Source organism: Pseudophryne corroboree, chromosome 1, assembly GCF_028390025.1.
Source record: "Pseudophryne corroboree isolate aPseCor3 chromosome 1, aPseCor3.hap2, whole genome shotgun sequence".
In the NCBI taxonomy this organism is placed as follows: domain Eukaryota; kingdom Metazoa; phylum Chordata; class Amphibia; order Anura; family Myobatrachidae; genus Pseudophryne; species Pseudophryne corroboree.
The window spans coordinates 39,138,033-39,165,028 of NC_086444.1; the positions used below are offsets into that span (position 1 = coordinate 39,138,033).

Below are 26,996 nucleotides of genomic sequence, written 5' to 3' on the forward strand. Positions count from 1 at the left end.
GTGTCAGGCTGCTGTGTGTGTGTGTGTGTGTGTGTGTGTGTGTCAGCTGCTGTACTATGTGTGGTGTTACTGCCATTAGTAGGAGATAGAAAAACATTTATTTTGAGCTCTAACAATAGTCTACTGTAAACCTGTGTAAACGTAGCAAATAAAACATTGGGGATTTTGTCATATTTTGATCAAAACATATAAGGTTGCAGCCCACGTCAAGGGACCCCTACATTCTTCTAGTCCCTAATCTAACATATATGCCCAGCACACCATTACATTGCAGTTACATGTACTCCCAGCTACAGAGGGGAACATCTATACAGAGCTGGCGTGTGAGCCGCACCCAACTAGGTCTGTCATAGCCTTAATTGTAAGATGCCGTGATATAACAGAAAAGAAATATGCCCGCACTCGGTGTTACCCATATTGTACATGGTACCAGCTGCGTGGCACTATTCATGCCATATATTTATATAAAAGAGAAAGACATTTGCTGTCAGCTCTAACAATAATATACTGCAAATCTGTGTGTAGCAAATAAAATAGAGGGGGTTTTATCATGTTTTGATCAAAACATTTAAGCTTGCAGCCCACGTCAAGGGACCCCAATATTCTGCAAGTCCCTAACCTGGCCTATATGCATTTAGGCAGCAGGTGGTGCTTCTACCGGGAGCAGGAGGCAGCTGGTGGTGCTACTGCCGGGATGAGCAGGCAGCAGATGGTGCTTCTACCGGGAGCAGGAGGCAGCTGGTGGTGCTGCTGCCGGGATGAGGAGGCAGCTGGTGGTGCTTGTGCCAGGAGGAGGAGGCAGCTGGTGGTGCTTGTGCCTTGAGGAGGAGGCAGCTGGTGGTGCTACTGCCTAGAGGAGGATACACCAGCTGGTAGTTTGCCTTGCGCAGGTCATTGTTGTCCACATGTCACTGGTAAAGGAGAATCCTGTGAACAGGCGCTCATCCTCTGAAGATATTGCAGATTCTGTAGGTGAGAGCAGGTCATCCAACGGTATAGCTTCAGCCATTGTCTCTGGGGTAGGATACATGGTAAATGGGGGAGTTATCCTGCCGGCCTCTAGTTGCTTCCAGTTTATGGACTTGAAGAATGGATGACATTTGATGTTACTACAGAGTTTCTGCCTTTCCTCTGGGTCTTTGCATAAGAGTCTTTCAAGGATGTCCCTAATCTCTGGATGGAGATTGCTCGGATAGCGTGGAGCATCTTGCCTGATAGACAGCATAACCTCGTCAGAATCATCGCCAGCATGAAAGGGGTATACTCCGGTAGCCATTTCAAATAATACTACCCCGAATGAAAAGAGGTCTACCGTGGTGTTATATGGGATGTTAGAGGTAATCTCTGGGGCCATGTAATACAGAGTCCCAGTTTGTCCTGAGATTTTCTTATCACCATGGACATTCATCACAGAGAGGCCAAAATCTGCGATTTTGACATGGCCAGCTGCATCCAGAAGTATATTGTCTGTCTTAATGTCCCTGTGGACAATGCCTCTTGTGTGCAGGAACTGCAGCCCACAGAGTATTTCTGCTGCAAAAAATCTGATGGTAGGAACATCAAATGGGCCTCTGCGCTGTATTAATTGGAAGAGGTCTCCCCCACTCAGGTACTCCATTACAAAGAATATATGGCCCGGTGTGTGGAACGCTGCATATGTGTGCGGGAAGAATGCACTCTCCCCAGTTATTTTCAGCACCTCTTTCTCTACACACATGGAGTATTTCTTAATGCTCTTCACTTCTTGACTCTTTTCTATTACTTTCACTGCCAGACGCTGTTTGCTGATGGAATGGGAAGCTAGGAACACCTTCCCAAAGCCGCCCTCTCCAAGCATTCTGTGGAAGGTCAAACTGGCTAGAAGGTGAGACGCAGCTGTAGTTTCTGGGGTGCTGGCTACGGATATCCCACTTGCATCTGCCGATCTCCTCCTTTTGTTGCCAGTTTCCTCACTTGTGTGAGTTCTCTTTATGCCCCTCCGTCCTGATGCCTGGGGTATGATGGGCATGCTGGGTCCCTCGCCTGGACTATCATGATGTTCCTCCTCTTTCTTTTTCTTACATGTTCCACTGTCCCCTGTCCTGTCTGAGGGTCTTTTAGAGGCCATTCTCTTAAGCATGACCTCAGTTCTGCCACTGCTGGTCTTTCTCATCTTCCTCATAGTTGGGGACTCATCTGATGACTCTCGTGTTCTCTTCTTTTGAAGAGTCTTTGATGCTATCTCAGTAGACTGGTTCTCCTCACGCACCTGGATGTCTCCTGCCAATTCCATTTTGGAAACATCGCCTCTCTCCTCACATATATCCTCCTCCTTCTTCCTCTTGCTAGGAGCCGCTAGCTCCTTTATAGCAGACCCGTTGTTATTTGGTCGCTTTCTCTTTTTTGGATCCATATTGTAGAAACAATATAAACAAATTTGCCAAGGGCAAAGAAAAGCAGCTTCACACTGGAATAGGTGAAGATACACTAATGGAAATTATGTTCATGAGCCACTGAGCCAGCAGCCAGTGACATCACAAAGCTTGGTGACATCACAAAGCAGCATTGTGACATCATCATCAGCTGCTGTAGGTCCAGTGTCACTGCCTGCTACCTGCTGTCCCTATAATATAACCAGGTTTTATGTTAGAAAAGTCCCTGACACACTTGGTGCTCTAGGATGAGAATTTTGGGGGCAATTTTTGTGTTTCTTTTTCCCTAGTAGAGTCAGGTGATAGTAAATACTAAGGAAAAACTTCCGCACACATCTTATTACTTTCCTATATTTGTTATTGAACCAAACAAGGTCTGCAGACTTATTTGTACACAGATTAATAAATTATAATTATTATCAGTTAATTATAAAGCATCAATATATTCTGTTGCCCTTCACAATGGGAACAAACAGTATATAATATGTAGGAATAATATGTTTTTAGGTTGGGAGTGCCAAGATATAATTTCATTTTTGCTCCTGTAAATAGCTGGATGTCACCTCCTCAGGGGCAGATGGACTTACCTGCCGCACCACCTACCTGACAGAGAGAGATTATAAGGGTACGGTGATGCCCTTATGTTAAGGCTGAATAGAATAAAATGGAATTATTCCATAGGGAATTCCTGAGAGGGGTCATGGTGTTTGAGGGGCTGCAACTAAAGTTATTGGACGTACTGAGATGAAATCCGGCATGAATGTGGAGACCCGTCACTTGGTGCGGCATGCCAAATTTGAGGGCACATAAATACAAAAGGAGTCATTGGGAACCATCTAAACATGACAATGACAGCATTTTCCTTCCACTTCCTCTTTGGTCAAACTGACCCTTTCCTGCTGCAGTCTATGAGGGATGTTTGGGAAGGTATAACTCAGGGTAGAGGATGAATTGTGACTTGGGGGGAAATTTACTAACGCTTCTAAAACAGAAAATTGGTGAGGTTGCCCATAGCAACCAATCAGATGCTGTCTATCATTTTTCTAAAAGGCAATAGAGAAATGATAGCATCTGATTGGTTGTCTCGAGCAGAGCCGGATTATGAGAGGGGCGACATGGGCGACCATCCTGGGGCTCCCACACATTAAGGGCCCCCAAGACCCCTGCTTTCTAAATTGAAACAGTCTCCCGCAGCCGCCGAGGAGCTTTACAGCACACGCCGGCAGCGGCCGCTGAGGAGCTCTGATTTCAGCACATGCCGGCGGCTCAATCAGTGTCTCAGGGATTTCCCTTTGCTATCCCGCGAGACACTGACTGAGTCGCCGGCGTGTGCTGCTGTCACCGACCAGGCTGAGGCGCGTCCAGGGTGAGTGAGTGTGTGTGTGTGTTGTGGGGGGCGGTAATCTGTGGCAGCAATTGATGTGTGTGTGTGTATACACGCTGGCAGGGGGCATTGCATTTACCCATGGGGGGTCTGCCTCCAGTAATTTTAGTAGTGGGGGGGTATCTCCCAGCAATTTTAGTAGTGGGGGCCCCCACACGTTTGTTGCCAGGGGCCCCCACCTGCCTTAATCCAGCCCTGGCTACAGGTAACATCACCAATTCTCTGTTTTAGAAGCTTTAGTAAATTTGGGGCAGCTCTTGTACCAGTTTAGGGCCTTTGGGGTTCAGGGAATTGAGAGCGTTACAGTTTTTTAACAATTGAACAAAATATGCCCCATTCTAAAGAGAGGGGATTTCAGTTTGTTGCGCCTGCGGTGGGTGAAAGCAGCTCAAAACACAGAACGTGAGCTGCAATCAGCTCAAAATCGTCCAGTGTATATGGGCCTTAACTCTCTCTGCATATGTTACATCTGCCCCCCCTCAGTGCACATGGTTTTGCCCATTAGCTAACAAATGTGCTGCTGCCATCAGATCTGAGTTAGTCCCTATGACGCTGGCTAAAGTATATACATTGTGCAGCGCTGCAATCAGATCATACCTCCCAACTTTGAAGGGGGAGGAAGAGGGACCTCTTCGTGGCAAAGCCGTTCGCAACCCGAAAAGGGGGAGTGGCTTGTCATGGATGGGGTGTGGCCGCCGAGTGGGCGTGGCCGAGCGCCACGGACCCGTTTTCGGCATTTTGGGGGCGTGCCGTAAGTGTGGTATATATACTTGCACTTCGTTGCCGGGGCGAGAACTTCTCCCCTAATTGAACTCCGCCCTATGTATAAAGGTTGTGTGATCCCTGTGCAGCAGTCACAGAAAGGGTTAATCTCTGCAGTTTGTCACTCACATTACATTGATGCAGAAGTGGAGCTGGGAGCTGTAATCACAAACCAGCTGCAATCATTACGCTCGGTACACACTAGACCAGTGGTTCTCAAACTGTGCTGTGGCTCCCTGGGGTCAGGGCCGGATTAACAATGGGGCGGGTGGAGCTGCAGCTCCAGGCCACCCATGAAAATAGGCCCACAGGCTCCACTGCAGTGGTGATAGGAAAAAAATAATTTTCCTGTCACCACCAACAGATGAGCTCACTCACCTCCTCCCAGATGAAACATTACCCATTCACACCTTCAGCGGGTCCCGATCTCTCCTAAGCCCAGCCTACTCCCAGTGCCGTCTGTAGCTCCGCCCCATGTCAGATGAGGCTCCACCCACTGTACAGCCCAGGACTGACACCCGAAGCTCTGCCCACTGAGTTGCATGAAGCCCCGCCCAATCACTCCTATCCTTCCCTCAGCAACTGAGAGATGGCACTGGCAGCCAGGCTGATCTACCTAGCACAGGAGGGAAGGCATCTGGCAATGTCTGTGAGGAGAAACCAACATGACAGGAGTACCTTCCAGGGACGTGGAGGCAGGGGAGGCAGGGGAGGCAGTGCCTCCCCTGTCATAATGATTAAAATAATAAAAAGAAGATATTTATAACACAGAGTCTGTTATAAATATATTTCTCTGACGTCCTAGTGGATGCTGGGAACTCCGAAAGGACCATGGGGAATAGCGGCTCCGCAGGAGACTGGGCACAACTAAAGAAAGCTTTAGGTCACCTGGTGTGCACTGGCTCCTCCCACTATGACCCTCCTCCAAGCCTCAGTTAGATTTTGTGCCCGGCCGAGGTTGGATGCACACTAGGGGGCTCTCCTGAGCTTCTAAAAAGAAAGTATAGAATTAGGTTTTTTATTTTCAGTAAGACCTGCTGGCAACAGGCTCACTGCAGCGAGGGACTAAGGGGAGAAGAAGCGAACCTACCTGCTTGCAGCTAGCTTGGGCTTCTTAGGCTACTGGACACCATTAGCTCCAGAGGGATCGACCGCATGGAACTGGCCTTGGTGTTCGTTCCCGGAGCCGCGCCGCCGTCCCCCTTACAGAGCCAGAAGCAAGAAGAGGTCCGGAAAATCGGCGGCAGAAGACATCAGTCTTCACCAAGGTAGCGCACAGCACTGCAGCTGTGCGCCATTGCTCCTCATACACACTTCACACTCCGGTCACTGAGGGTGCAGGGCGCTAGGGGGGGGGAGCGCCCTGAGCAGCAATAAAAACACCTTGGCTGGCAAAAATATCACAATATATAGCCCCTGAGGCTATATATGTGATAATTACCCCTGCCAGAGTCCATAAAATAGCGGGAGAATAGTCCGCGAAAAAGGGGCGGAGCTATCTCCTTCAGCCCACTGGCGCCATTTTTCCCTCACAGCTCCGCTGGAAGGAAGCTCCCTGGCTCTCCCCTGCAGTCTACACTACAGAAAAGGGTAAAAAAAGAGAGGGGGGGCACTAAATTTAGGCGCAGTATATATAACAGCAGCTATAGGGGACATAATTCAGTTAGTCCCTGCATTATATAGCGCTCTGGTGTGTGCTGGCATACTCTCACTCTGTCTCCCCAAAGGGCTTTTGTAGGTCCTGTCCTCTGTTAGAGCATTCCCTGTGTGTGTGCGGTGTGTCGGTACGGCTGTGTCGACATGTTTGATGAGGATAATGATGTGGAGGCGGAACAGATGCCTATAGAAGGGATGTCACCCCCTGCGGGGCAGACACCTGAGTGGATGGACTTATGCAAGGAATTGCGTGCACGTGTCGACTCCTTACACAAAAAATTTGACGACATGCCAAATATGGGACAGCCGGCTTCTCAGCTCGTGCCTGTCCAGGCGTCTCAAAGGCCATCGGGGGCTCTAAAACGCCCGCTACCTCAGATGGCAGATGCAGATGTCGACACGGATACTGACACCAGTGTCGACGACGATGAGTCTAGTCTAATGTCCACTAAGGCCATTCGTTGCATGATTGAAGCAATGAAAGAGGTGTTACAAATTTCTGATATAAACCCAGGTACCACTAAAAAGGGTATTATGTTTGGGGAGAAAAAACTACCCGTGGTTTTTCCCCCATCAGAAGAATTAAATGAAGTGTGTGAAGAAGCGTGGGCTTTCCCTGATAAAAGATTGGTAATCTCTAAGAAGTTACTAATGGCGTTCCCTTTCCCGCCAGAGGGGAGTGGGCTGTAGGGTAGCTGTGGTGTAGCGTGTGGGGAGGGGGGATTAATTGCTTAATTAGTCATTGTGGCGAGGTAGATGAAAAAAAAATCTCTTATAAGCCATGTCTCGCACAGCCTTATCAGGGCTAATTGAATAGCCCCCCGGAGACACAATTACCCGCCATCAATGACCGTGGGTAATAGAATACCTCCATATGTTGTGTAAAGGTCACTAGGAGTGACAGATTTTACTTATGGACTACAGGGCTGCATCCCCCCAGTAAAATCTGTCACCCGCAGGGACTGCCTAGCAGTGGCAGTGACTTACTGTACCATAGGAAGTGTTTCTCTTCATGCAGAGCCGGCCTTAGGCATAAGCAAACTAGGCAAATGCCTAGGGCATTTGGTATGCTTAGGGGCACCAGCAGCTTCTGCGGATTAAAATGATATGCGGAATGCCTATATTCTGTGTGTGACTGCGGCTGTATCTGCATACGAAATGCTACATTGCAGTGTATTCCTGGAAATCACTGTAATGTAGCATTTCGTATGCAGATACAGTCGCAGTTGCACACAGAATATAGGCATGCTGCATATCATTTTAATCAGCAGCAGCTGCTTGTGAGTCCTAGTCACATAGTAATGCAAATAAAATGCATTTTCATGAACAAAAGGTGCCAAACGTTAGCCGAGCTGTCAGCTGACTCATGCCAGGCATCTCCTGCAGAACTAGCGGCGGTGCTAGGGGGCACCAGCCAAAATCTTGCCTAGGGCATCATATTGGTTAGGGCCGGCTCTGTCTTCATGGTACTGTAAGTCCGGACATGTAATGTTTCAATTTTTGTTAAATGCAGTTTCTCCACTGCCTGCCACCTGCTGCCTCTCCACAGCCGTCACCTCTCTCTCCTGTCACCCACTCTCTCATCCTCTCCCCGTCACCTCTCTCTCCAGTCACTCTCTCCGTCACAACCCTTCCCCATCAGCTCTCTCTCCTATCACCCTCTCCCTGTCATCCAACCCTCTCCTCGTCACCTCTATCTCCTGCCACCCTCTCCCTGTCATCCAACCCTCTTAACGTCACCTCTCTTTCCTGTCACTCTCTCCCTGTCATCCAACTCTCTCTCCTGTCACCCTCTCCCTGTCACCCACCCCTCTCTGCATCACCTCTCTCTCCTGTAGAACTATCCCTGTCACCCACTGATTCTCACCCTTTCCCCATCACCTCTCTCTCCTGTCACCCACTGACGCTCACCCTCTCCCCGTCATTCTCTTTTGTCACCCTCTGCTTGTCACCATCTCATCGTCACCTTCCAGTTCTCACTGTTGCCCATTGCCTCTCCCTAGCTTCACTCTGTGCCCGTCTCCCACTATCTCTCACTGTAGCTACCCTCTCCCTGTCACCCACTGACATTCCTGTTACCCACTTACTTTCACCCTCTACCCGTCACGCTTTCTCTCCTGCTATCCTCTCTCTCACACACCCGTGATCCATACGATCGTATGGTGTGTGCACTCCCACTAACTGGATGCAGCTAGTCGCAAGCGCAATGTGGCTGCTTGTGGGTAGGAGGCCGCAAAATTTAGAGTTTGCAGGAGGGCGCTGAACACCCTAGCACCGGCCCTGTGTGTCAGGCTGCTGTGCGTGTGTGTGTGTGTGTGTGTGTGTGTGTGTTTGTGTGTGTGTCAGGCCACTGTGCATATGTCCATGTGCATGTCAGGCTGCCGTGTGTATATGTCAGCTGCTGTGTGTGTGTGTGGGTGTCAGGCCAATGTGTTTATGTGTGTGTGTATGTAAACTGCTGTGTGTGTGTGGGTGTCAGGTGACTGTGCATATATGTGTGTGTGTGTGTGTGTGTGTGTGTGTGTGTGTGTGTGTGTGTGTGTGTGTGTGTGTGTGTCAGGCTGCTGTGTGTGTGTGTGTGTGTGTGTGTGTGTGTGTGTGTGTGTGTGTGTGTGTGTGTGTCAGGCTGCTGTGTGTGTGTGTGTGTGTGTGTGTGTGTGTGTGTGTGTGTGTGTGTGTGTGTGTGTGTGTGTGTGTCAGCTGCTGTACTATGTGTGGTGTTACTGCCATTAGTAGGAGATAGAAAAACATTTATTTTGAGCTCTAACAATAGTCTACTGTAAACCTGTGTAAACGTAGCAAATAAAACATTGGGGATTTTGTCATATTTTGATCAAAACATATAAGGTTGCAGCCCACGTCAAGGGACCCCTACATTCTTCTAGTCCCTAATCTAACATATATGCCCAGCACACCATTACATTGCAGTTACATGTACTCCCAGCTACAGAGGGGAACATCTATACAGAGCTGGCGTGTGAGCCGCACCCAACTAGGTCTGTCATAGCCTTAATTGTAAGATGCCGTGATATAACAGAAAAGAAATATGCCCGCACTCGGTGTTACCCATATTGTACATGGTACCAGCTGCGTGGCACTATTCATGCCATATATTTATATAAAAGAGAAAGACATTTGCTGTCAGCTCTAACAATAATATACTGCAAATCTGTGTGTAGCAAATAAAATAGAGGGGGTTTTATCATGTTTTGATCAAAACATTTAAGCTTGCAGCCCACGTCAAGGGACCCCAATATTCTGCAAGTCCCTAACCTGGCCTATATGCATTTAGGCAGCAGGTGGTGCTTCTACCGGGAGCAGGAGGCAGCTGGTGGTGCTACTGCCGGGATGAGCAGGCAGCAGATGGTGCTTCTACCGGGAGCAGGAGGCAGCTGGTGGTGCTGCTGCCGGGATGAGGAGGCAGCTGGTGGTGCTTGTGCCAGGAGGAGGAGGCAGCTGGTGGTGCTTGTGCCTTGAGGAGGAGGCAGCTGGTGGTGCTACTGCCTAGAGGAGGATACACCAGCTGGTAGTTTGCCTTGCGCAGGTCATTGTTGTCCACATGTCACTGGTAAAGGAGAATCCTGTGAACAGGCGCTCATCCTCTGAAGATATTGCAGATTCTGTAGGTGAGAGCAGGTCATCCAACGGTATAGCTTCAGCCATTGTCTCTGGGGTAGGATACATGGTAAATGGGGGAGTTATCCTGCCGGCCTCTAGTTGCTTCCAGTTTATGGACTTGAAGAATGGATGACATTTGATGTTACTACAGAGTTTCTGCCTTTCCTCTGGGTCTTTGCATAAGAGTCTTTCAAGGATGTCCCTAATCTCTGGATGGAGATTGCTCGGATAGCGTGGAGCATCTTGCCTGATAGACAGCATAACCTCGTCAGAATCATCGCCAGCATGAAAGGGGTATACTCCGGTAGCCATTTCAAATAATACTACCCCGAATGAAAAGAGGTCTACCGTGGTGTTATATGGGATGTTAGAGGTAATCTCTGGGGCCATGTAATACAGAGTCCCAGTTTGTCCTGAGATTTTCTTATCACCATGGACATTCATCACAGAGAGGCCAAAATCTGCGATTTTGACATGGCCAGCTGCATCCAGAAGTATATTGTCTGTCTTAATGTCCCTGTGGACAATGCCTCTTGTGTGCAGGAACTGCAGCCCACAGAGTATTTCTGCTGCAAAAAATCTGATGGTAGGAACATCAAATGGGCCTCTGCGCTGTATTAATTGGAAGAGGTCTCCCCCACTCAGGTACTCCATTACAAAGAATATATGGCCCGGTGTGTGGAACGCTGCATATGTGTGCGGGAAGAATGCACTCTCCCCAGTTATTTTCAGCACCTCTTTCTCTACACACATGGAGTATTTCTTAATGCTCTTCACTTCTTGACTCTTTTCTATTACTTTCACTGCCAGACGCTGTTTGCTGATGGAATGGGAAGCTAGGAACACCTTCCCAAAGCCGCCCTCTCCAAGCATTCTGTGGAAGGTCAAACTGGCTAGAAGGTGAGACGCAGCTGTAGTTTCTGGGGTGCTGGCTACTGAAAGGATCTGCCCTTATATTCTTTAACCCTCGATGTGATGGCCTCTCAGACGTCTGGGAGTGTAAACCTTTACGCTATCAGTTACATGCACAACACAAGCAGTAAAAATTCACACTGTTTATTTAATAAATTACAGAGTACTATATAGAAAAGAAACATGGGTGTATACAATATGTGCAAGCATATGATTGGATAAATAGAAGTAGCATACGACATTACATGCAGGATATTTTAGTAACACACAGAAGTAACAGTTTTGATCTGGTATGTAATTGTCCTTGAAGATAAGACACACACAAGCCTTATATTATATGAACAGACAAAGGCATCTTGTAGAGAGTGCGTACGTGTCTATTCAAACACATAACAATTCATATAGCATGTTTAACCCTTCATTAGGGAGGTAGAAATATTCACTTTTACACTATACTTATTATAAGGAAATTGATCATATAAAAAGTAATATGTACCAAGACAGAAGAGGTAACCCTTCAATCCCCTCTTAGAATCATGATTATTATATGACATGATTCTTGAGTGAGGCTCCTTTCTTGTTCCTCCAGTTCTTGAGATATTGGACATAATCGTCGGGTCCCTTACTATCAGAGGAGGTGACAGGACTGGTGGTTATATCATAGTACATCAGGGCCTTATCAATGCCTTTGGAGGTAAGTTTCTTTCCACAGGGGATTACACAATAAACTATAATGCCTACAAGAATTAAAGTTACAAGTATGAATATGCTTATTTGCACAAGAGCCTGTTTCCAATTTTCAAACCATCCAAAATATTGGCTCCATGGGTTATCAATACCTGAATTTTTCTTAAGTTCTATGGATAAGGTTTCTAACTTGTTTATGGCTAAAGTAACCTTACCATTGGGACCAGTGTTGTCAGGAATATATGTACAACAGCCTTCCACCTTACTAATGTAAACACATGTACCGCCTTTTTCTGCTAGGATCATGTCAAGGGCCATTCTATTTTGAAATGTCATTTGGGAAGTGGCTTCTAGCTGTTCAGCTATACCTTTAAGAGCATCTTTGGTATCATTAACAAATCTTTGTTGATTATAATATATATAATTAATCCAGGCTACGTTTTTATTTACAGTTACTATAGGGAACAATGACTCAAAACCCGCAGCCACCTCATCTCTAGCTTTGAACTCATTTGGAACACCTCTTGGGACCCCTATAGCATCAATGTATACGTGGGGGTCAAAGCTACCTCCTGGGAGTGCTCTTTTCTTTCGATTAGCAGGAGTATTAGAGGGAGGAGTGGGGTCATCGGTGATCATTAAAAAGGCTGAAAAAACAATTTTCCTGTTCTAGGGGTATATTAAGGGGCACTGTACCTAGGTGGGGCCTAGATTTGCCACAGACATAACAGTTGCTTTTATTGTGTTTGTTAGCACTATACTTCATCCATTCCAACCAAAAATTAATGTCAGGGAAACCAGTTTCAATAGCTAGGGTGTCTTCAAAGCTAGGGTTAGTAATAGCCACCATATACCAAGTACATAAGTCTCATTGTCGCTTCTGCTAGGGTTCACTATGTTTAGTCTAAACCTGTATGAATTTGGGCCTTCATCCATCTTATGAATGGATAGTCTAGAAAGTAGGGGTACTCCATATTTGCTCCATCTATTTTTTTTGCAAATGATGGGCCATATTTCCAATCTACTCCTGTATTCCACCCCACATATTCCCAGGAATTACAATTAGATCCATAATATCTAATGTCATAGTACCATTCGTCAGTAACACAAATATATACTGTCTCAGACATTCCTGATTTCCTTCTTTGTTGTATATAACATAAAATAGTCAAGGATATATGTGGCTACGTGTGTGTTAGAGGAATTATACCACAAGGTGGGGATCCCATTAGTGTGTGTAATATCAACCTCACATATTGTGTGGTGAGTGAGGGCCAGTAGGGCTATCAAGGTAGTCCCCAGGATAAAGATAGGGGACAGGTTCCTCATCTTCTTCTGTTCTTCTTTCTTCGCTAGGTGGGAGGTCAGGGCTGTCTGCCCCGGTTCGTACCTCACTGGAATCACTTGCTTCCCTCTCTAGGTCTGGTCTAGGAACCTTTTTTACTCGGGATGCATGGATCCAGGCAGGACTTTCCTCTGTCAGGACTGCTGTTCGGGTAACTGCTACGACCTCTGTCTCTGGACCATAGGTGAAGTCTCCTGGGCTCTTGTTCCTGGGGAGCACCTTCACCACGACTCTGTCTCTGACTTTAAAGGGGTGTGTAGGTTCCTGTGGATTCAAAGGGTTTTTACAAACAACCTCATGTTCAATTTCATTCAGTTTTGTTATCAGGGACCTGACATACTCTTCTCTGATGAGTTCTAGATCTCCTTCCTGTATTACTAGTGGTTTCTTAGCCCAGGGTGTAGGAAAAGGGTCTACCCATTAGTATTTCAAAGGGTGAGTATCCTAGAGTCTTTTGTGGGGTATTCAAGATGCTGGTGTTTAGCTTTATTAGGGTTGTTCCTGAGGCAAGTGATGCATCTGCTAACATACTGGTCCACAAGTGATTTGGCATTAGTAACATAAAAATCATTGGTTAGTAGGAGGAGTGTTGTGGCTTCACCACGGTGACCAACACCACGGCACTGGGCAACGAGCAAAGGGGCACTGGACTGGGGTATACAGGGTTTCCCCTCTTTGCAGATTAATCCTGATTTAGGATTTTTTCTGCAGAATTGGGTAAGTCCAGTCGGAGAGACCAGCACTAGTCGCAGCAGCCTGAAGTTGAGTGAGCAGATGGACGTTGTCAAGGGAGGGACATGCTCTAGTGAGTGCAATGAGTTCTGCAGCTTGCGCGGACTGATAAGGTATTGGTAGGGTTTCCAACACAGTATCAGGGAGGGTGACAATGGCATAGCCAGCCTGGTATGTATTGTCATTGGGCCTACTACATGAGCCGTCAACAAAAACTACGTCTGCGCCTGGTATGGGAACGGGAGACATGTCAAGTCTGGGAGAAGTTTCAGCTTCAATGGAAGCAGCACAGTCATGTAGGTCGGGTGGTTCATCCTCGGGACCTTTCAAGCCTAAAAGGGCATTGAGAATGGGTGCAGGGCCAGAAGAACTAGCAGTGTACTTAATGGTAAGGGTAGGGTTACTCAAAAGGAGTACTTCATATCCACTAAGGCGTTGTGCTGACATGTACTGTGTGTGTAAGCCTTTAAGTATTGCCAGGACATCATGTGTGGTGTGGAGTACTGTGATGTGGCCTAAAGTGAGGGTAGTGGCCATTTCTGCAACCATTGCACAGGCTGCCAAAGCCCTGAGGCAGGCAGGCATACCTTGCACAGACACTGGCATGACTTTGGAAAAAAATGCACGGGGCGCAACTTCCCTCCATGAAACTGTGTGAGCACCCCCGCCATGGTTTTACAATTGTCCCTTGCATATAGATGGAAAGGTAGCACATAACTGGGGAGGCCAAGTGCCGGACTTTTTATCAACATACATTTTAAACTTTCATATGCAGTTAACATTTCTTGTGACCATTGTACAGTTTTAGGCTTGTCCTTCAGTGTGGCTTGTCTCAAAATGTTATCATAATAAGAGCAATCAGATATCCACTGTCTGCAGTAATTTACCATACCCAGGAAGGACAGTAGTTCCTTCTGGGTAGTTGGGGTGACCAGGCCCAATACAGACTGTATGCGCCGCGGACTGACCTTCCTCTCTCCCTGAGTGAGCACAAAACCCAAGTAATCAACATGCTTTTTACACCATTGCATTTTTATTTTGGACACCTTGTGTCCACATTCACAAAGCCAGTTTAGTAATGAAACACCATCCTCTCGGCAGGCCTCCTCAGTTTTACTACAGAGCAGCAGATCATCTGCATACTGTAGCAGGACTGAACCATGGTGAGGTTGCCAGGGCCTCAATGTGGCCTGGAGACAACAGGTGCGTCATTAATCTGCACCAGGTAAGTTGTTTACCCTCAAAAGAAAAGGCAAAAAGTAATTGTGTCTGTGAATCTACAGGTATGCTGAAAAAAAGGCATTCTTCAAATCAATTACAGAGAAGAACGCAGCATCTGCAGGGATTGCAGAAATGAGTGAGTTTACATCTGGAACAATTGGTGCAATTGGGACAATTAGCTGATTGATCGCTCTGAGATTCTGTACAAATCTTATACTGCCATCAGCTTTGGCAACAGGGTTCACAGGAGTACAGTATGGTGATACAATATGTCTGAGAATACCCTGTTGTAAGAATTGCTGTATCACGGGGCGGAGACCTTCTATCTTTTCTGGTGAGAGGGGATACTGCATAAGTCAGAACACAAAACACTGGTTGTTGCACCGCTGTCCACTAAAAAGGGAATTTTACTTCCATTTATAATAAGTGGCAGCAGAGGTGAATCTTTACTATGACGGGAGAGTTGAATAAAGGCTGGGATACCCTCCTCCGGGCCCCGTCAGTGCGCGGGGTCTTTGGAATCTTCCCTGACTGCGGGGTTGGCTCTGTCTGGTGGGGAAATGAGTAAGCTTTCTGAGTTAAGCAAAGGTAAGCCAGCGTCATCTGTCCAGCAGTCCTTAAACCTTTTCCAAAACGCAGTAACAGACTATGAAGGTTTCTGTTTACAAGCTACAGCGACAGGCAAAAAAGCACAGGCAAAGGAGCACGGGTTTTAAAGACCTCCTTCATATGTGTATAGCTGCGTCCTTTGCAAGCTTTGCGCAAATAAGATATACAGCCATCGAGGGTAATGGTGGGCTTGGGACAGTGTTTTACTATTATCTAAACTCTGGGTTATTGGTGCTAGGGATAGAGCTAGTGGACGCACCCTCCAGCAGTGAAGTTGGAGGCGATCCCATCTAGTGTGAAAGGGTTACTGCTGCCAAGAGATTTGTGTCTCTGAGCGCAGGATACATTGGAATGCAAAGGGGGGAGGCGAGAGGGATTTTCAAAGATTTACAGTTCTCTGCAGCTTCGCTTCTGTGCTATTGGGAACTGACATTTTTTCTTAAATCTCCATATAGAAAGGGTAATTACTGCCTTCCCGTAGGAATGGGTCCTGTCCTGCTTTCTCTGTCCATCCCGCTAAATTATCCACCCATGGGTTAACTAAGTAATACTCTGAGGTAGAGTTGCGGGCGACATACATCTTGCATGTCTCACCAGGGAGGGGCGGGGGATAAATGACTGTCTTACTCTGACCCCCTCCCATAGTAAATGCAATCTACACCAGCTTTCTACGCAATTTCCACAACAACTTACAACAACTGTCTATGCAATATCACAACAAAAATGCAGTTTACAAAAAAAAAAAAAACCTTCTATGCAATTTCACAACAAAAAATGCAATTTACAAAAACTTTCTATGCATGCATTAGCTAACACCAGTTAATTAGTCATTGACAATATCACAATATTATCTGTATAATGAGAACATTAAATCTTTTGACGGGTACGCTTACCATTCGTACAAGATGTCAGAAAAATACAGCGTTTTAAACAGGAAGCAAGAAAAGTGTTTGAGTAAAGATATCTGGCAGACGAAAACTTACCAGCCGTCTGAACCAAATATAAGAACTTATCTCACTACAACATACAAGAATATATATATAGACGATCAGATCGAGGTATAATCTACGTTATGTATAGACCCCAGGTCTATTTTTTTTTTTAAGTATCCCAGATACTAACGTCTTTGGAGAATTGCGCTTGGACGCCTGGTCCTTTCTCAGACGTATCTTTAAGTCCCAGACATTAAAGATTCTATGGTATCCCTGATACCTGTTTTATGCTTTTACATAAAACTTCGTAATATTAAGTCCCGGACTTAAATATTACCTTGTCACGTGTTCCCGGAACACTGACACGGATTCAGCTTCAGTGTATGACCGCAATCCTGTATGGCAAAGACAGACAATAAATTCTCTATTTTTACCATTCAGGGACGATCACTGAATCCCGGACGAGCCCCCAGCTGAAAGGATCTGCCCTTATATTCTTTAACCCTCGATGTGATGGCCTCTCAGACGTCTGGGAGTGTAAACCTTTACGCTATCAGTTACATGCACAACACAAGCAGTAAAAATTCACACTGTTTATTTAATAAATTACAGAGTACTATATAGAAAAGAAACATGGGTGTATACAATATGTGCAAGCATATGATTGGATAAATAGAAGTAGCATACGACATTACATGCAGGATATTTTAGTAACACACAGAAGTAACAGTTTTGATCTGGTATGTAATTGTCCTTGAAGATAAGACACACACAAGCCTTATATTATATGAACAGACAAAGGCATCTTGTAGAGAGTGCGTACGTGTCTATTCAAACACATAACAATTCATATAGCATGTTTAACCCTTCATTAGGGAGGTAGAAATATTCACTTTTACACTATACTTATTATAAGGAAATTGATCATATAAAAAGTAATATGTACCAAGACAGAAGAGGTAACCCTTCAGCTACGGATATCCCACTTGCATCTGCCGATCTCCTCCTTTTGTTGCCAGTTTCCTCACTTGTGTGAGTTCTCTTTATGCCCCTCCGTCCTGATGCCTGGGGTATGATGGGCATGCTGGGTCCCTCGCCTGGACTATCATGATGTTCCTCCTCTTTCTTTTTCTTACATGTTCCACTGTCCCCTGTCCTGTCTGAGGGTCTTTTAGAGGCCATTCTCTTAAGCATGACCTCAGTTCTGCCACTGCTGGTCTTTCTCATCTTCCTCATAGTTGGGGACTCATCTGATGACTCTCGTGTTCTCTTCTTTTGAAGAGTCTTTGATGCTATCTCAGTTGACTGGTTCTCCTCACGCACCTGGATGTCTCCTGCCAATTCCATTTTGGAAACATCGCCTCTCTCCTCACATATATCCTCCTCCTTCTTCCTCTTGCTAGGAGCCGCTAGCTCCTTTATAGCAGACCCGTTGTTATTTGGTCGCTTTCTCTTTTTTGGATCCATATTGTAGAAACAATATAAACAAATTTGCCAAGGGCAAAGAAAAGCAGCTTCACACTGGAATAGGTGAAGATACACTAATGGAAATTATGTTCATGAGCCACTGAGCCAGCAGCCAGTGACATCACAAAGCTTGGTGACATCACAAAGCAGCATTGTGACATCATCATCAGCTGCTGTAGGTCCAGTGTCACTGCCTGCTACCTGCTGTCCCTATAATATAACCAGGTTTTATGTTAGAAAAGTCCCTGACACACTTGGTGCTCTAGGATGAGAATTTTGGGGGCAATTTTTGTGTTTCTTTTTCCCTAGTAGAGTCAGGTGATAGTAAATACTAAGGAAAAACTTCCGCACACATCTTATTACTTTCCTATATTTGTTATTGAACCAAACAAGGTCTGCAGACTTATTTGTACACAGATTAATAAATTATAATTATTATCAGTTAATTATAAAGCATCAATATATTCTGTTGCCCTTCACAATGGGAACAAACAGTATATAATATGTAGGAATAATATGTTTTTAGGTTGGGAGTGCCAAGATATAATTTCATTTTTGCTCCTGTAAATAGCTGGATGTCACCTCCTCAGGGGCAGATGGATTTACCTGCCGCACCACCTACCTGACAGAGAGAGATTATAAGGGTACGGTGATGCCCTTATGTTAAGGCTGAATAGAATAAAATGGAATTATTCCATAGGGAATTCCTGAGAGGGGTCATGGTGTTTGAGGGGCTGCAACTAAAGTTATTGGACGTACTGAGATGAAATCCGGCATGAATGTGGAGACCCGTCACTTGGTGCGGCATGCCAAATTTGAGGGCACATAAATACAAAAGGAGTCATTGGGAACCATCTAAACATGACAATGACAGCATTTTCCTTCCACTTCCTCTTTGGTCAAACTGACCCTTTCCTGCTGCAGTCTATGAGGGATGTTTGGGAAGGTATAACTCAGGGTAGAGGATGAATTGTGACTTGGGGGGAAATTTACTAACGCTTCTAAAACAGAAAATTGGTGAGGTTGCCCATAGCAACCAATCAGATGCTGTCTATCATTTTTCTAAAAGGCAATAGAGAAATGATAGCATCTGATTGGTTGTCTCGAGCAGAGCCGGATTATGAGAGGGGCGACATGGGCGGCCATCCTGGGGCTCCCACACATTAAGGGCCCCCAAGACCCCTGCTTTCTAAATTGAAACAGTCTCCCGCAGCCGCCGAGGAGCTTTACAGCACACGCCGGCAGCGGCCGCTGAGGAGCTCTGATTTCAGCACATGCCGGCGGCTCAATCAGTGTCTCAGGGATTTCCCTTCGCTATCCCGCGAGACACTGACTGAGTCGCCGGCGTGTGCTGCTGTCACCGACCAGGCTGAGGCGCGTCCAGGGTGAGTGAGTGTGTGTGTGTGTTGTGGGGGGCGGTAATCTGTGGCAGCAATTGATGTGTGTGTGTGTATACACGCTGGCAGGGGGCATTGCATTTACCCATGGGGGGTCTGCCTCCAGTAATTTTAGTAGTGGGGGGGTATCTCCCAGCAATTTTAGTAGTGGGGGCCCCCACACGTTTGTTGCCAGGGGCCCCCACCTGCCTTAATCCAGCCCTGGCTACAGGTAACATCACCAATTCTCTGTTTTAGAAGCTTTAGTAAATTTGGGGCAGCTCTTGTACCAGTTTAGGGCCTTTGGGGTTCAGGGAATTGAGAGCGTTACAGTTTTTTAACAATTGAACAAAATATGCCCCATTCTAAAGAGAGGGGATTTCAGTTTGTTGCGCCTGCGGTGGGTGAAAGCAGCTCAAAACACAGAACGTGAGCTGCAATCAGCTCAAAATCGTCCAGTGTATATGGGCCTTAACTCTCTCTGCATATGTTACATCTGCCCCCCCTCAGTGCACATGGTTTTGCCCATTAGCTAACAAATGTGCTGCTGCCATCAGATCTGAGTTAGTCCCTATGACGCTGGCTAAAGTATATACATTGTGCAGCGCTGCAATCAGATCATACCTCCCAACTTTGAAGGGGGAGGAAGAGGGACCTCTTCGTGGCAAAGCCGTTCGCAACCCGAAAAGGGGGAGTGGCTTGTCATGGATGGGGTGTGGCCGCCGAGTGGGCGTGGCCGAGCGCCACGGACCCGTTTTCGGCATTTTGGGGGCGTGCCGTAAGTGTGGTATATATACTTGCACTTCGTTGCCGGGGCGAGAACTTCTCCCCTAATTGAACTCCGCCCTATGTATAAAGGTTGTGTGATCCCTGTGCAGCAGTCACAGAAAGGGTTAATCTCTGCAGTTTGTCACTCACATTACATTGTTGCAGAAGTGGAGCTGGGAGCTGTAATCACAAACCAGCTGCAATCATTACGCTCGGTACACACTAGACCAGTGGTTCTCAAACTGTGCTGTGGCTCCCTGGGGTCAGGGCCGGATTAACAATGGGGCGGGTGGAGCTGCAGCTCCAGGCCACCCATGAAAATAGGCCCACAGGCTCCACTGCAGTGGTGATAGGAAAAAAATAATTTTCCTGTCACCACCAACAGATGAGCTCACTCACCTCCTCCCAGATGAAACATTACCCATTCACACCTTCAGCGGGTCCCGATCTCTCCTAAGCCCAGCCTACTCCCCGTGCCGTCTGTAGCTCCGCCCCATGTCAGATGAGGCTCCACCCACTGTACAGCCCAGGACTGACACCCGAAGCTCTGCCCACTGAGTTGCATGAAGCCCCGCCCAATCACTCCTATCCTTCCCTCAGCAACTGAGAGATGGCACTGGCAGCCAGGCTGATCTACCTAGCACAGGAGGGAAGGCATCTGGCAATGTCTGTGAGGAGAAACCAACATGACAGGAGTACCTTCCAGGGACGTGGAGGCAGGGGAGGCAGGGGAGGCAGTGCCTCCCCTGTCATAATGATTAAAATAATAAAAAGAAGATATTTATAACACAGAGTCTGTTATAAATATATTTCTCTGACGTCCTAGTGGATGCTGGGAACTCCGAAAGGACCATGGGGAATAGCGGCTCCGCAGGAGACTGGGCACAACTAAAGAAAGCTTTAGGTCACCTGGTGTGCACTGGCTCCTCCCACTATGACCCTCCTCCAAGCCTCAGTTAGATTTTGTGCCCGGCCGAGGTTGGATGCACACTAGGGGGCTCTCCTGAGCTTCTAAAAAGAAAGTATAGAATTAGGTTTTTTATTTTCAGTAAGACCTGCTGGCAACAGGCTCACTGCAGCGAGGGACTAAGGGGAGAAGAAGCGAACCTACCTGCTTGCAGCTAGCTTGGGCTTCTTAGGCTACTGGACACCATTAGCTCCAGAGGGATCGACCGCATGGAACTGGCCTTGGTGTTCGTTCCCGGAGCCGCGCCGCCGTCCCCCTTACAGAGCCAGAAGCAAGAAGAGGTCCGGAAAATCGGCGGCAGAAGACATCAGTCTTCACCAAGGTAGCGCACAGCACTGCAGCTGTGCGCCATTGCTCCTCATACACACTTCACACTCCGGTCACTGAGGGTGCAGGGCGCTAGGGGGGGGGAGCGCCCTGAGCAGCAATAAAAACACCTTGGCTGGCAAAAATATCACAATATATAGCCCCTGAGGCTATATATGTGATAATTACCCCTGCCAGAGTCCATAAAATAGCGGGAGAATAGTCCGCGAAAAAGGGGCGGAGCTATCTCCTTCAGCCCACTGGCGCCATTTTTCCCTCACAGCTCCGCTGGAAGGAAGCTCCCTGGCTCTCCCCTGCAGTCTACACTACAGAAAAGGGTAAAAAAGAGAGGGGGGGCACTAAATTTAGGCGCAGTATATATAACAGCAGCTATAGGGGACATAATTCAGTTAGTCCCTGCATTATATAGCGCTCTGGTGTGTGCTGGCATACTCTCACTCTGTCTCCCCAAAGGGCTTTTGTAGGTCCTGTCCTCTGTTAGAGCATTCCCTGTGTGTGTGCGGTGTGTCGGTACGGCTGTGTCGACATGTTTGATGAGGATAATGATGTGGAGGCGGAACAGATGCCTATAGAAGGGATGTCACCCCCTGCGGGGCAGACACCTGAGTGGATGGACTTATGCAAGGAATTGCGTGCACGTGTCGACTCCTTACACAAAAAATTTGACGACATGCCAAATATGGGACAGCCGGCTTCTCAGCTCGTGCCTGTCCAGGCGTCTCAAAGGCCATCGGGGGCTCTAAAACGCCCGCTACCTCAGATGGCAGATGCAGATGTCGACACGGATACTGACACCAGTGTCGACGACGATGAGTCTAGTCTAATGTCCACTAAGGCCATTCGTTGCATGATTGAAGCAATGAAAGAGGTGTTACAAATTTCTGATATAAACCCAGGTACCACTAAAAAGGGTATTATGTTTGGGGAGAAAAAACTACCCGTGGTTTTTCCCCCATCAGAAGAATTAAATGAAGTGTGTGAAGAAGCGTGGGCTTTCCCTGATAAAAGATTGGTAATCTCTAAGAAGTTACTAATGGCGTTCCCTTTCCCGCCAGAGGGGAGTGGGCTGTAGGGTAGCTGTGGTGTAGCGTGTGGGGAGGGGGGATTAATTGCTTAATTAGTCATTGTGGCGAGGTAGATGAAAAAAAAATCTCTTATAAGCCATGTCTCGCACAGCCTTATCAGGGCTAATTGAATAGCCCCCCGGAGACACAATTACCCGCCATCAATGACCGTGGGTAATAGAATACCTCCATATGTTGTGTAAAGGTCACTAGGAGTGACAGATTTTACTTATGGACTACAGGGCTGCATCCCCCCAGTAAAATCTGTCACCCGCAGGGACTGCCTAGCAGTGGCAGTGACTTACTGTACCATAGGAAGTGTTTCTCTTCATGCAGAGCCGGCCTTAGGCATAAGCAAACTAGGCAAATGCCTAGGGCATTTGGTATGCTTAGGGGCACCAGCAGCTTCTGCGGATTAAAATGATATGCGGAATGCCTATATTCTGTGTGTGACTGCGGCTGTATCTGCATACGAAATGCTACATTGCAGTGTATTCCTGGAAATCACTGTAATGTAGCATTTCGTATGCAGATACAGTCGCAGTTGCACACAGAATATAGGCATGCTGCATATCATTTTAATCAGCAGCAGCTGCTTGTGAGTCCTAGTCACATAGTAATGCAAATAAAATGCATTTTCATGAACAAAAGGTGCCAAACGTTAGCCGAGCTGTCAGCTGACTCATGCCAGGCATCTCCTGCAGAACTAGCGGCGGTGCTAGGGGGCACCAGCCAAAATCTTGCCTAGGGCATCATATTGGTTAGGGCCGGCTCTGTCTTCATGGTACTGTAAGTCCGGACATGTAATGTTTCAATTTTTGTTAAATGCAGTTTCTCCACTGCCTGCCACCTGCTGCCTCTCCACAGCCGTCACCTCTCTCTCCTGTCACCCACTCTCTCATCCTCTCCCCGTCACCTCTCTCTCCAGTCACTCTCTCCGTCACAACCCTTCCCCATCAGCTCTCTCTCCTATCACCCTCTCCCTGTCATCCAACCCTCTCCTCGTCACCTCTATCTCCTGCCACCCTCTCCCTGTCATCCAACCCTCTTAACGTCACCTCTCTTTCCTGTCACTCTCTCCCTGTCATCCAACTCTCTCTCCTGTCACCCTCTCCCTGTCACCCACCCCTCTCTGCATCACCTCTCTCTCCTGTAGAACTATCCCTGTCACCCACTGATTCTCACCCTTTCCCCATCACCTCTCTCTCCTGTCACCCACTGACGCTCACCCTCTCCCCGTCATTCTCTTTTGTCACCCTCTGCTTGTCACCATCTCATCGTCACCTTCCAGTTCTCACTGTTGCCCATTGCCTCTCCCTAGCTTCACTCTGTGCCCGTCTCCCACTATCTCTCACTGTAGCTACCCTCTCCCTGTCACCCACTGACATTCCTGTTACCCACTTACTTTCACCCTCTACCCGTCACGCTTTCTCTCCTGCTATCCTCTCTCTCACACACCCGTGATCCATACGATCGTATGGTGTGTGCACTCCCACTAACTGGATGCAGCTAGTCGCAAGCGCAATGTGGCTGCTTGTGGGTAGGAGGCCGCAAAATTTAGAGTTTGCAGGAGGGCGCTGAACACCCTAGCACCGGCCCTGTGTGTCAGGCTGCTGTGCGTGTGTGTGTGTGTGTGTGTGTGTGTGTTTGTGTGTGTGTCAGGCCACTGTGCATATGTCCATGTGCATGTCAGGCTGCCGTGTGTATATGTCAGCTGCTGTGTGTGTGTGTGGGTGTCAGGCCAATGTGTTTATGTGTGTGTGTATGTAAACTGCTGTGTGTGTGTGGGTGTCAGGTGACTGTGCATATATGTGTGTGTGTGTGTGTGTGTGTGTGTGTGTGTGTGTGTGTGTGTGTGTGTGTGTCAGGCTGCTGTGTGTGTGTGTGTGTGTGTGTGTGTGTGTGTGTGTGTGTGTGTGTGTGTGTGTGTGTGTCAGGCTGCTGTGTGTGTGTGTGTGTCAGGCTGCTGTGTGTGTGTGTGTGTGTGTGTGTGTGTGTGTGTGTGTGTGTGTGTGTGTGTGTGTGTGTGTGTGTGTGTGTGTGTGTGTGTGTGTGTGTGTCAGCTGCTGTACTATGTGTGGTGTTACTGCCATTAGTAGGAGATAGAAAAACATTTATTTTGAGCTCTAACAATAGTCTACTGTAAACCTGTGTAAACGTAGCAAATAAAACATTGGGGATTTTGTCATATTTTGATCAAAACATATAAGGTTGCAACCCACGTCAAGGGACCCCTACATTCTTCTAGTCCCTAATCTAACATATATGCCCAGCACACCATTACATTGCAGTTACATGTACTCCCAGCTACAGAGGGGAACATCTATACAGAGCTGGCGTGTGAGCCGCACCCAACTAGGTCTGTCATAGCCTTAATTGTAAGATGCCGTGATATAACAGAAAAGAAATATGCCCGCACTCGGTGTTACCCATATTGTACATGGTACCAGCTGCGTGGCACTATTCATGCCATATATTTATATAAAAGAGAAAGACATTTGCTGTCAGCTCTAACAATAATATACTGCAAATCTGTGTGTAGCAAATAAAATAGAGGGGGTTTTATCATGTTTTGATCAAAACATTTAAGCTTGCAGCCCACGTCAAGGGACCCCAATATTCTGCAAGTCCCTAACCTGGCCTATATGCATTTAGGCAGCAGGTGGTGCTTCTACCGGGAGCAGGAGGCAGCTGGTGGTGCTACTGCCGGGATGAGCAGGCAGCAGATGGTGCTTCTACCGGGAGCAGGAGGCAGCTGGTGGTGCTGCTGCCGGGATGAGGAGGCAGCTGGTGGTGCTTGTGCCAGGAGGAGGAGGCAGCTGGTGGTGCTTGTGCCTTGAGGAGGAGGCAGCTGGTGGTGCTACTGCCTAGAGGAGGATACACCAGCTGGTAGTTTGCCTTGCGCAGGTCATTGTTGTCCACATGTCACTGGTAAAGGAGAATCCTGTGAACAGGCGCTCATCCTCTGAAGATATTGCAGATTCTGTAGGTGAGAGCAGGTCATCCAACGGTATAGCTTCAGCCATTGTCTCTGGGGTAGGATACATGGTAAATGGGGGAGTTATCCTGCCGGCCTCTAGTTGCTTCCAGTTTATGGACTTGAAGAATGGATGACATTTGATGTTACTACAGAGTTTCTGCCTTTCCTCTGGGTCTTTGCATAAGAGTCTTTCAAGGATGTCCCTAATCTCTGGATGGAGATTGCTCGGATAGCGTGGAGCATCTTGCCTGATAGACAGCATAACCTCGTCAGAATCATCGCCAGCATGAAAGGGGTATACTCCGGTAGCCATTTCAAATAATACTACCCCGAATGAAAAGAGGTCTACCGTGGTGTTATATGGGATGTTAGAGGTAATCTCTGGGGCCATGTAATACAGAGTCCCAGTTTGTCCTGAGATTTTCTTATCACCATGGACATTCATCACAGAGAGGCCAAAATCTGCGATTTTGACATGGCCAGCTGCATCCAGAAGTATATTGTCTGTCTTAATGTCCCTGTGGACAATGCCTCTTGTGTGCAGGAACTGCAGCCCACAGAGTATTTCTGCTGCAAAAAATCTGATGGTAGGAACATCAAATGGGCCTCTGCGCTGTATTAATTGGAAGAGGTCTCCCCCACTCAGGTACTCCATTACAAAGAATATATGGCCCGGTGTGTGGAACGCTGCATATGTGTGCGGGAAGAATGCACTCTCCCCAGTTATTTTCAGCACCTCTTTCTCTACACACATGGAGTATTTCTTAATGCTCTTCACTTCTTGACTCTTTTCTATTACTTTCACTGCCAGACGCTGTTTGCTGATGGAATGGGAAGCTAGGAACACCTTCCCAAAGCCGCCCTCTCCAAGCATTCTGTGGAAGGTCAAACTGGCTAGAAGGTGAGACGCAGCTGTAGTTTCTGGGGTGCTGGCTACGGATATCCCACTTGCATCTGCCGATCTCCTCCTTTTGTTGCCAGTTTCCTCACTTGTGTGAGTTCTCTTTATGCCCCTCCGTCCTGATGCCTGGGGTATGATGGGCATGCTGGGTCCCTCGCCTGGACTATCATGATGTTCCTCCTCTTTCTTTTTCTTACATGTTCCACTGTCCCCTGTCCTGTCTGAGGGTCTTTTAGAGGCCATTCTCTTAAGCATGACCTCAGTTCTGCCACTGCTGGTCTTTCTCATCTTCCTCATAGTTGGGGACTCATCTGATGACTCTCGTGTTCTCTTCTTTTGAAGAGTCTTTGATGCTATCTCAGTTGACTGGTTCTCCTCACGCACCTGGATGTCTCCTGCCAATTCCATTTTGGAAACATCGCCTCTCTCCTCACATATATCCTCCTCCTTCTTCCTCTTGCTAGGAGCCGCTAGCTCCTTTATAGCAGACCCGTTGTTATTTGGTCGCTTTCTCTTTTTTGGATCCATATTGTAGAAACAATATAAACAAATTTGCCAAGGGCAAAGAAAAGCAGCTTCACACTGGAATAGGTGAAGATACACTAATGGAAATTATGTTCATGAGCCACTGAGCCAGCAGCCAGTGACATCACAAAGCTTGGTGACATCACAAAGCAGCATTGTGACATCATCATCAGCTGCTGTAGGTCCAGTGTCACTGCCTGCTACCTGCTGTCCCTATAATATAACCAGGTTTTATGTTAGAAAAGTCCCTGACACACTTGGTGCTCTAGGATGAGAATTTTGGGGGCAATTTTTGTGTTTCTTTTTCCCTAGTAGAGTCAGGTGATAGTAAATACTAAGGAAAAACTTCCGC

General features: G+C 47.2%; 3 protein-coding genes across 3 annotated transcripts; all 3 read right to left on the minus strand.

The window, feature by feature from the left end:
- Positions 1 to 850: 850 nt before the first annotated feature.
- Positions 851 to 2,392, minus strand: LOC135054074 (protein kinase C delta type-like). The gene has a single exon (XM_063957535.1). The coding sequence runs from the start codon at positions 2,390 to 2,392 to the stop codon at positions 851 to 853; it is 1,542 nt and encodes a 513-aa protein (XP_063813605.1).
- A 7,086-nt stretch (positions 2,393 to 9,478) lies between these two features.
- On the minus strand, positions 9,479 to 10,759 carry LOC135068472 (protein kinase C delta type-like). Its single transcript, XM_063964642.1, has one exon. It carries the CDS (start codon positions 10,702 to 10,704, stop codon positions 9,718 to 9,720), a length of 987 nt encoding a protein of 328 aa, XP_063820712.1. The 5' UTR covers positions 10,705 to 10,759; the 3' UTR covers positions 9,479 to 9,717.
- Positions 10,760 to 25,105: 14,346 nt separating this feature from the next.
- On the minus strand, positions 25,106 to 26,647 carry LOC135054227 (protein kinase C delta type-like). Its single transcript, XM_063957551.1, has one exon. It carries the CDS (start codon positions 26,645 to 26,647, stop codon positions 25,106 to 25,108), a length of 1,542 nt encoding a protein of 513 aa, XP_063813621.1.
- Positions 26,648 to 26,996: the final 349 nt, after the last annotated feature.

Bases quoted from the DNA above. Each gene is read 5' to 3' on its own strand.
- LOC135054074 (XM_063957535.1), bottom strand. From the start codon at position 2,392: ATGGATCCAAAAAAGAGAAAGCGACCAAATAACAACGGGTCTGCTATA.
- LOC135068472 (XM_063964642.1), bottom strand. From the start codon at position 10,704: ATGCTTGGAGAGGGCGGCTTTGGGAAGGTGTTCCTAGCTTCCCATTCC.
- LOC135054227 (XM_063957551.1), bottom strand. From the start codon at position 26,647: ATGGATCCAAAAAAGAGAAAGCGACCAAATAACAACGGGTCTGCTATA.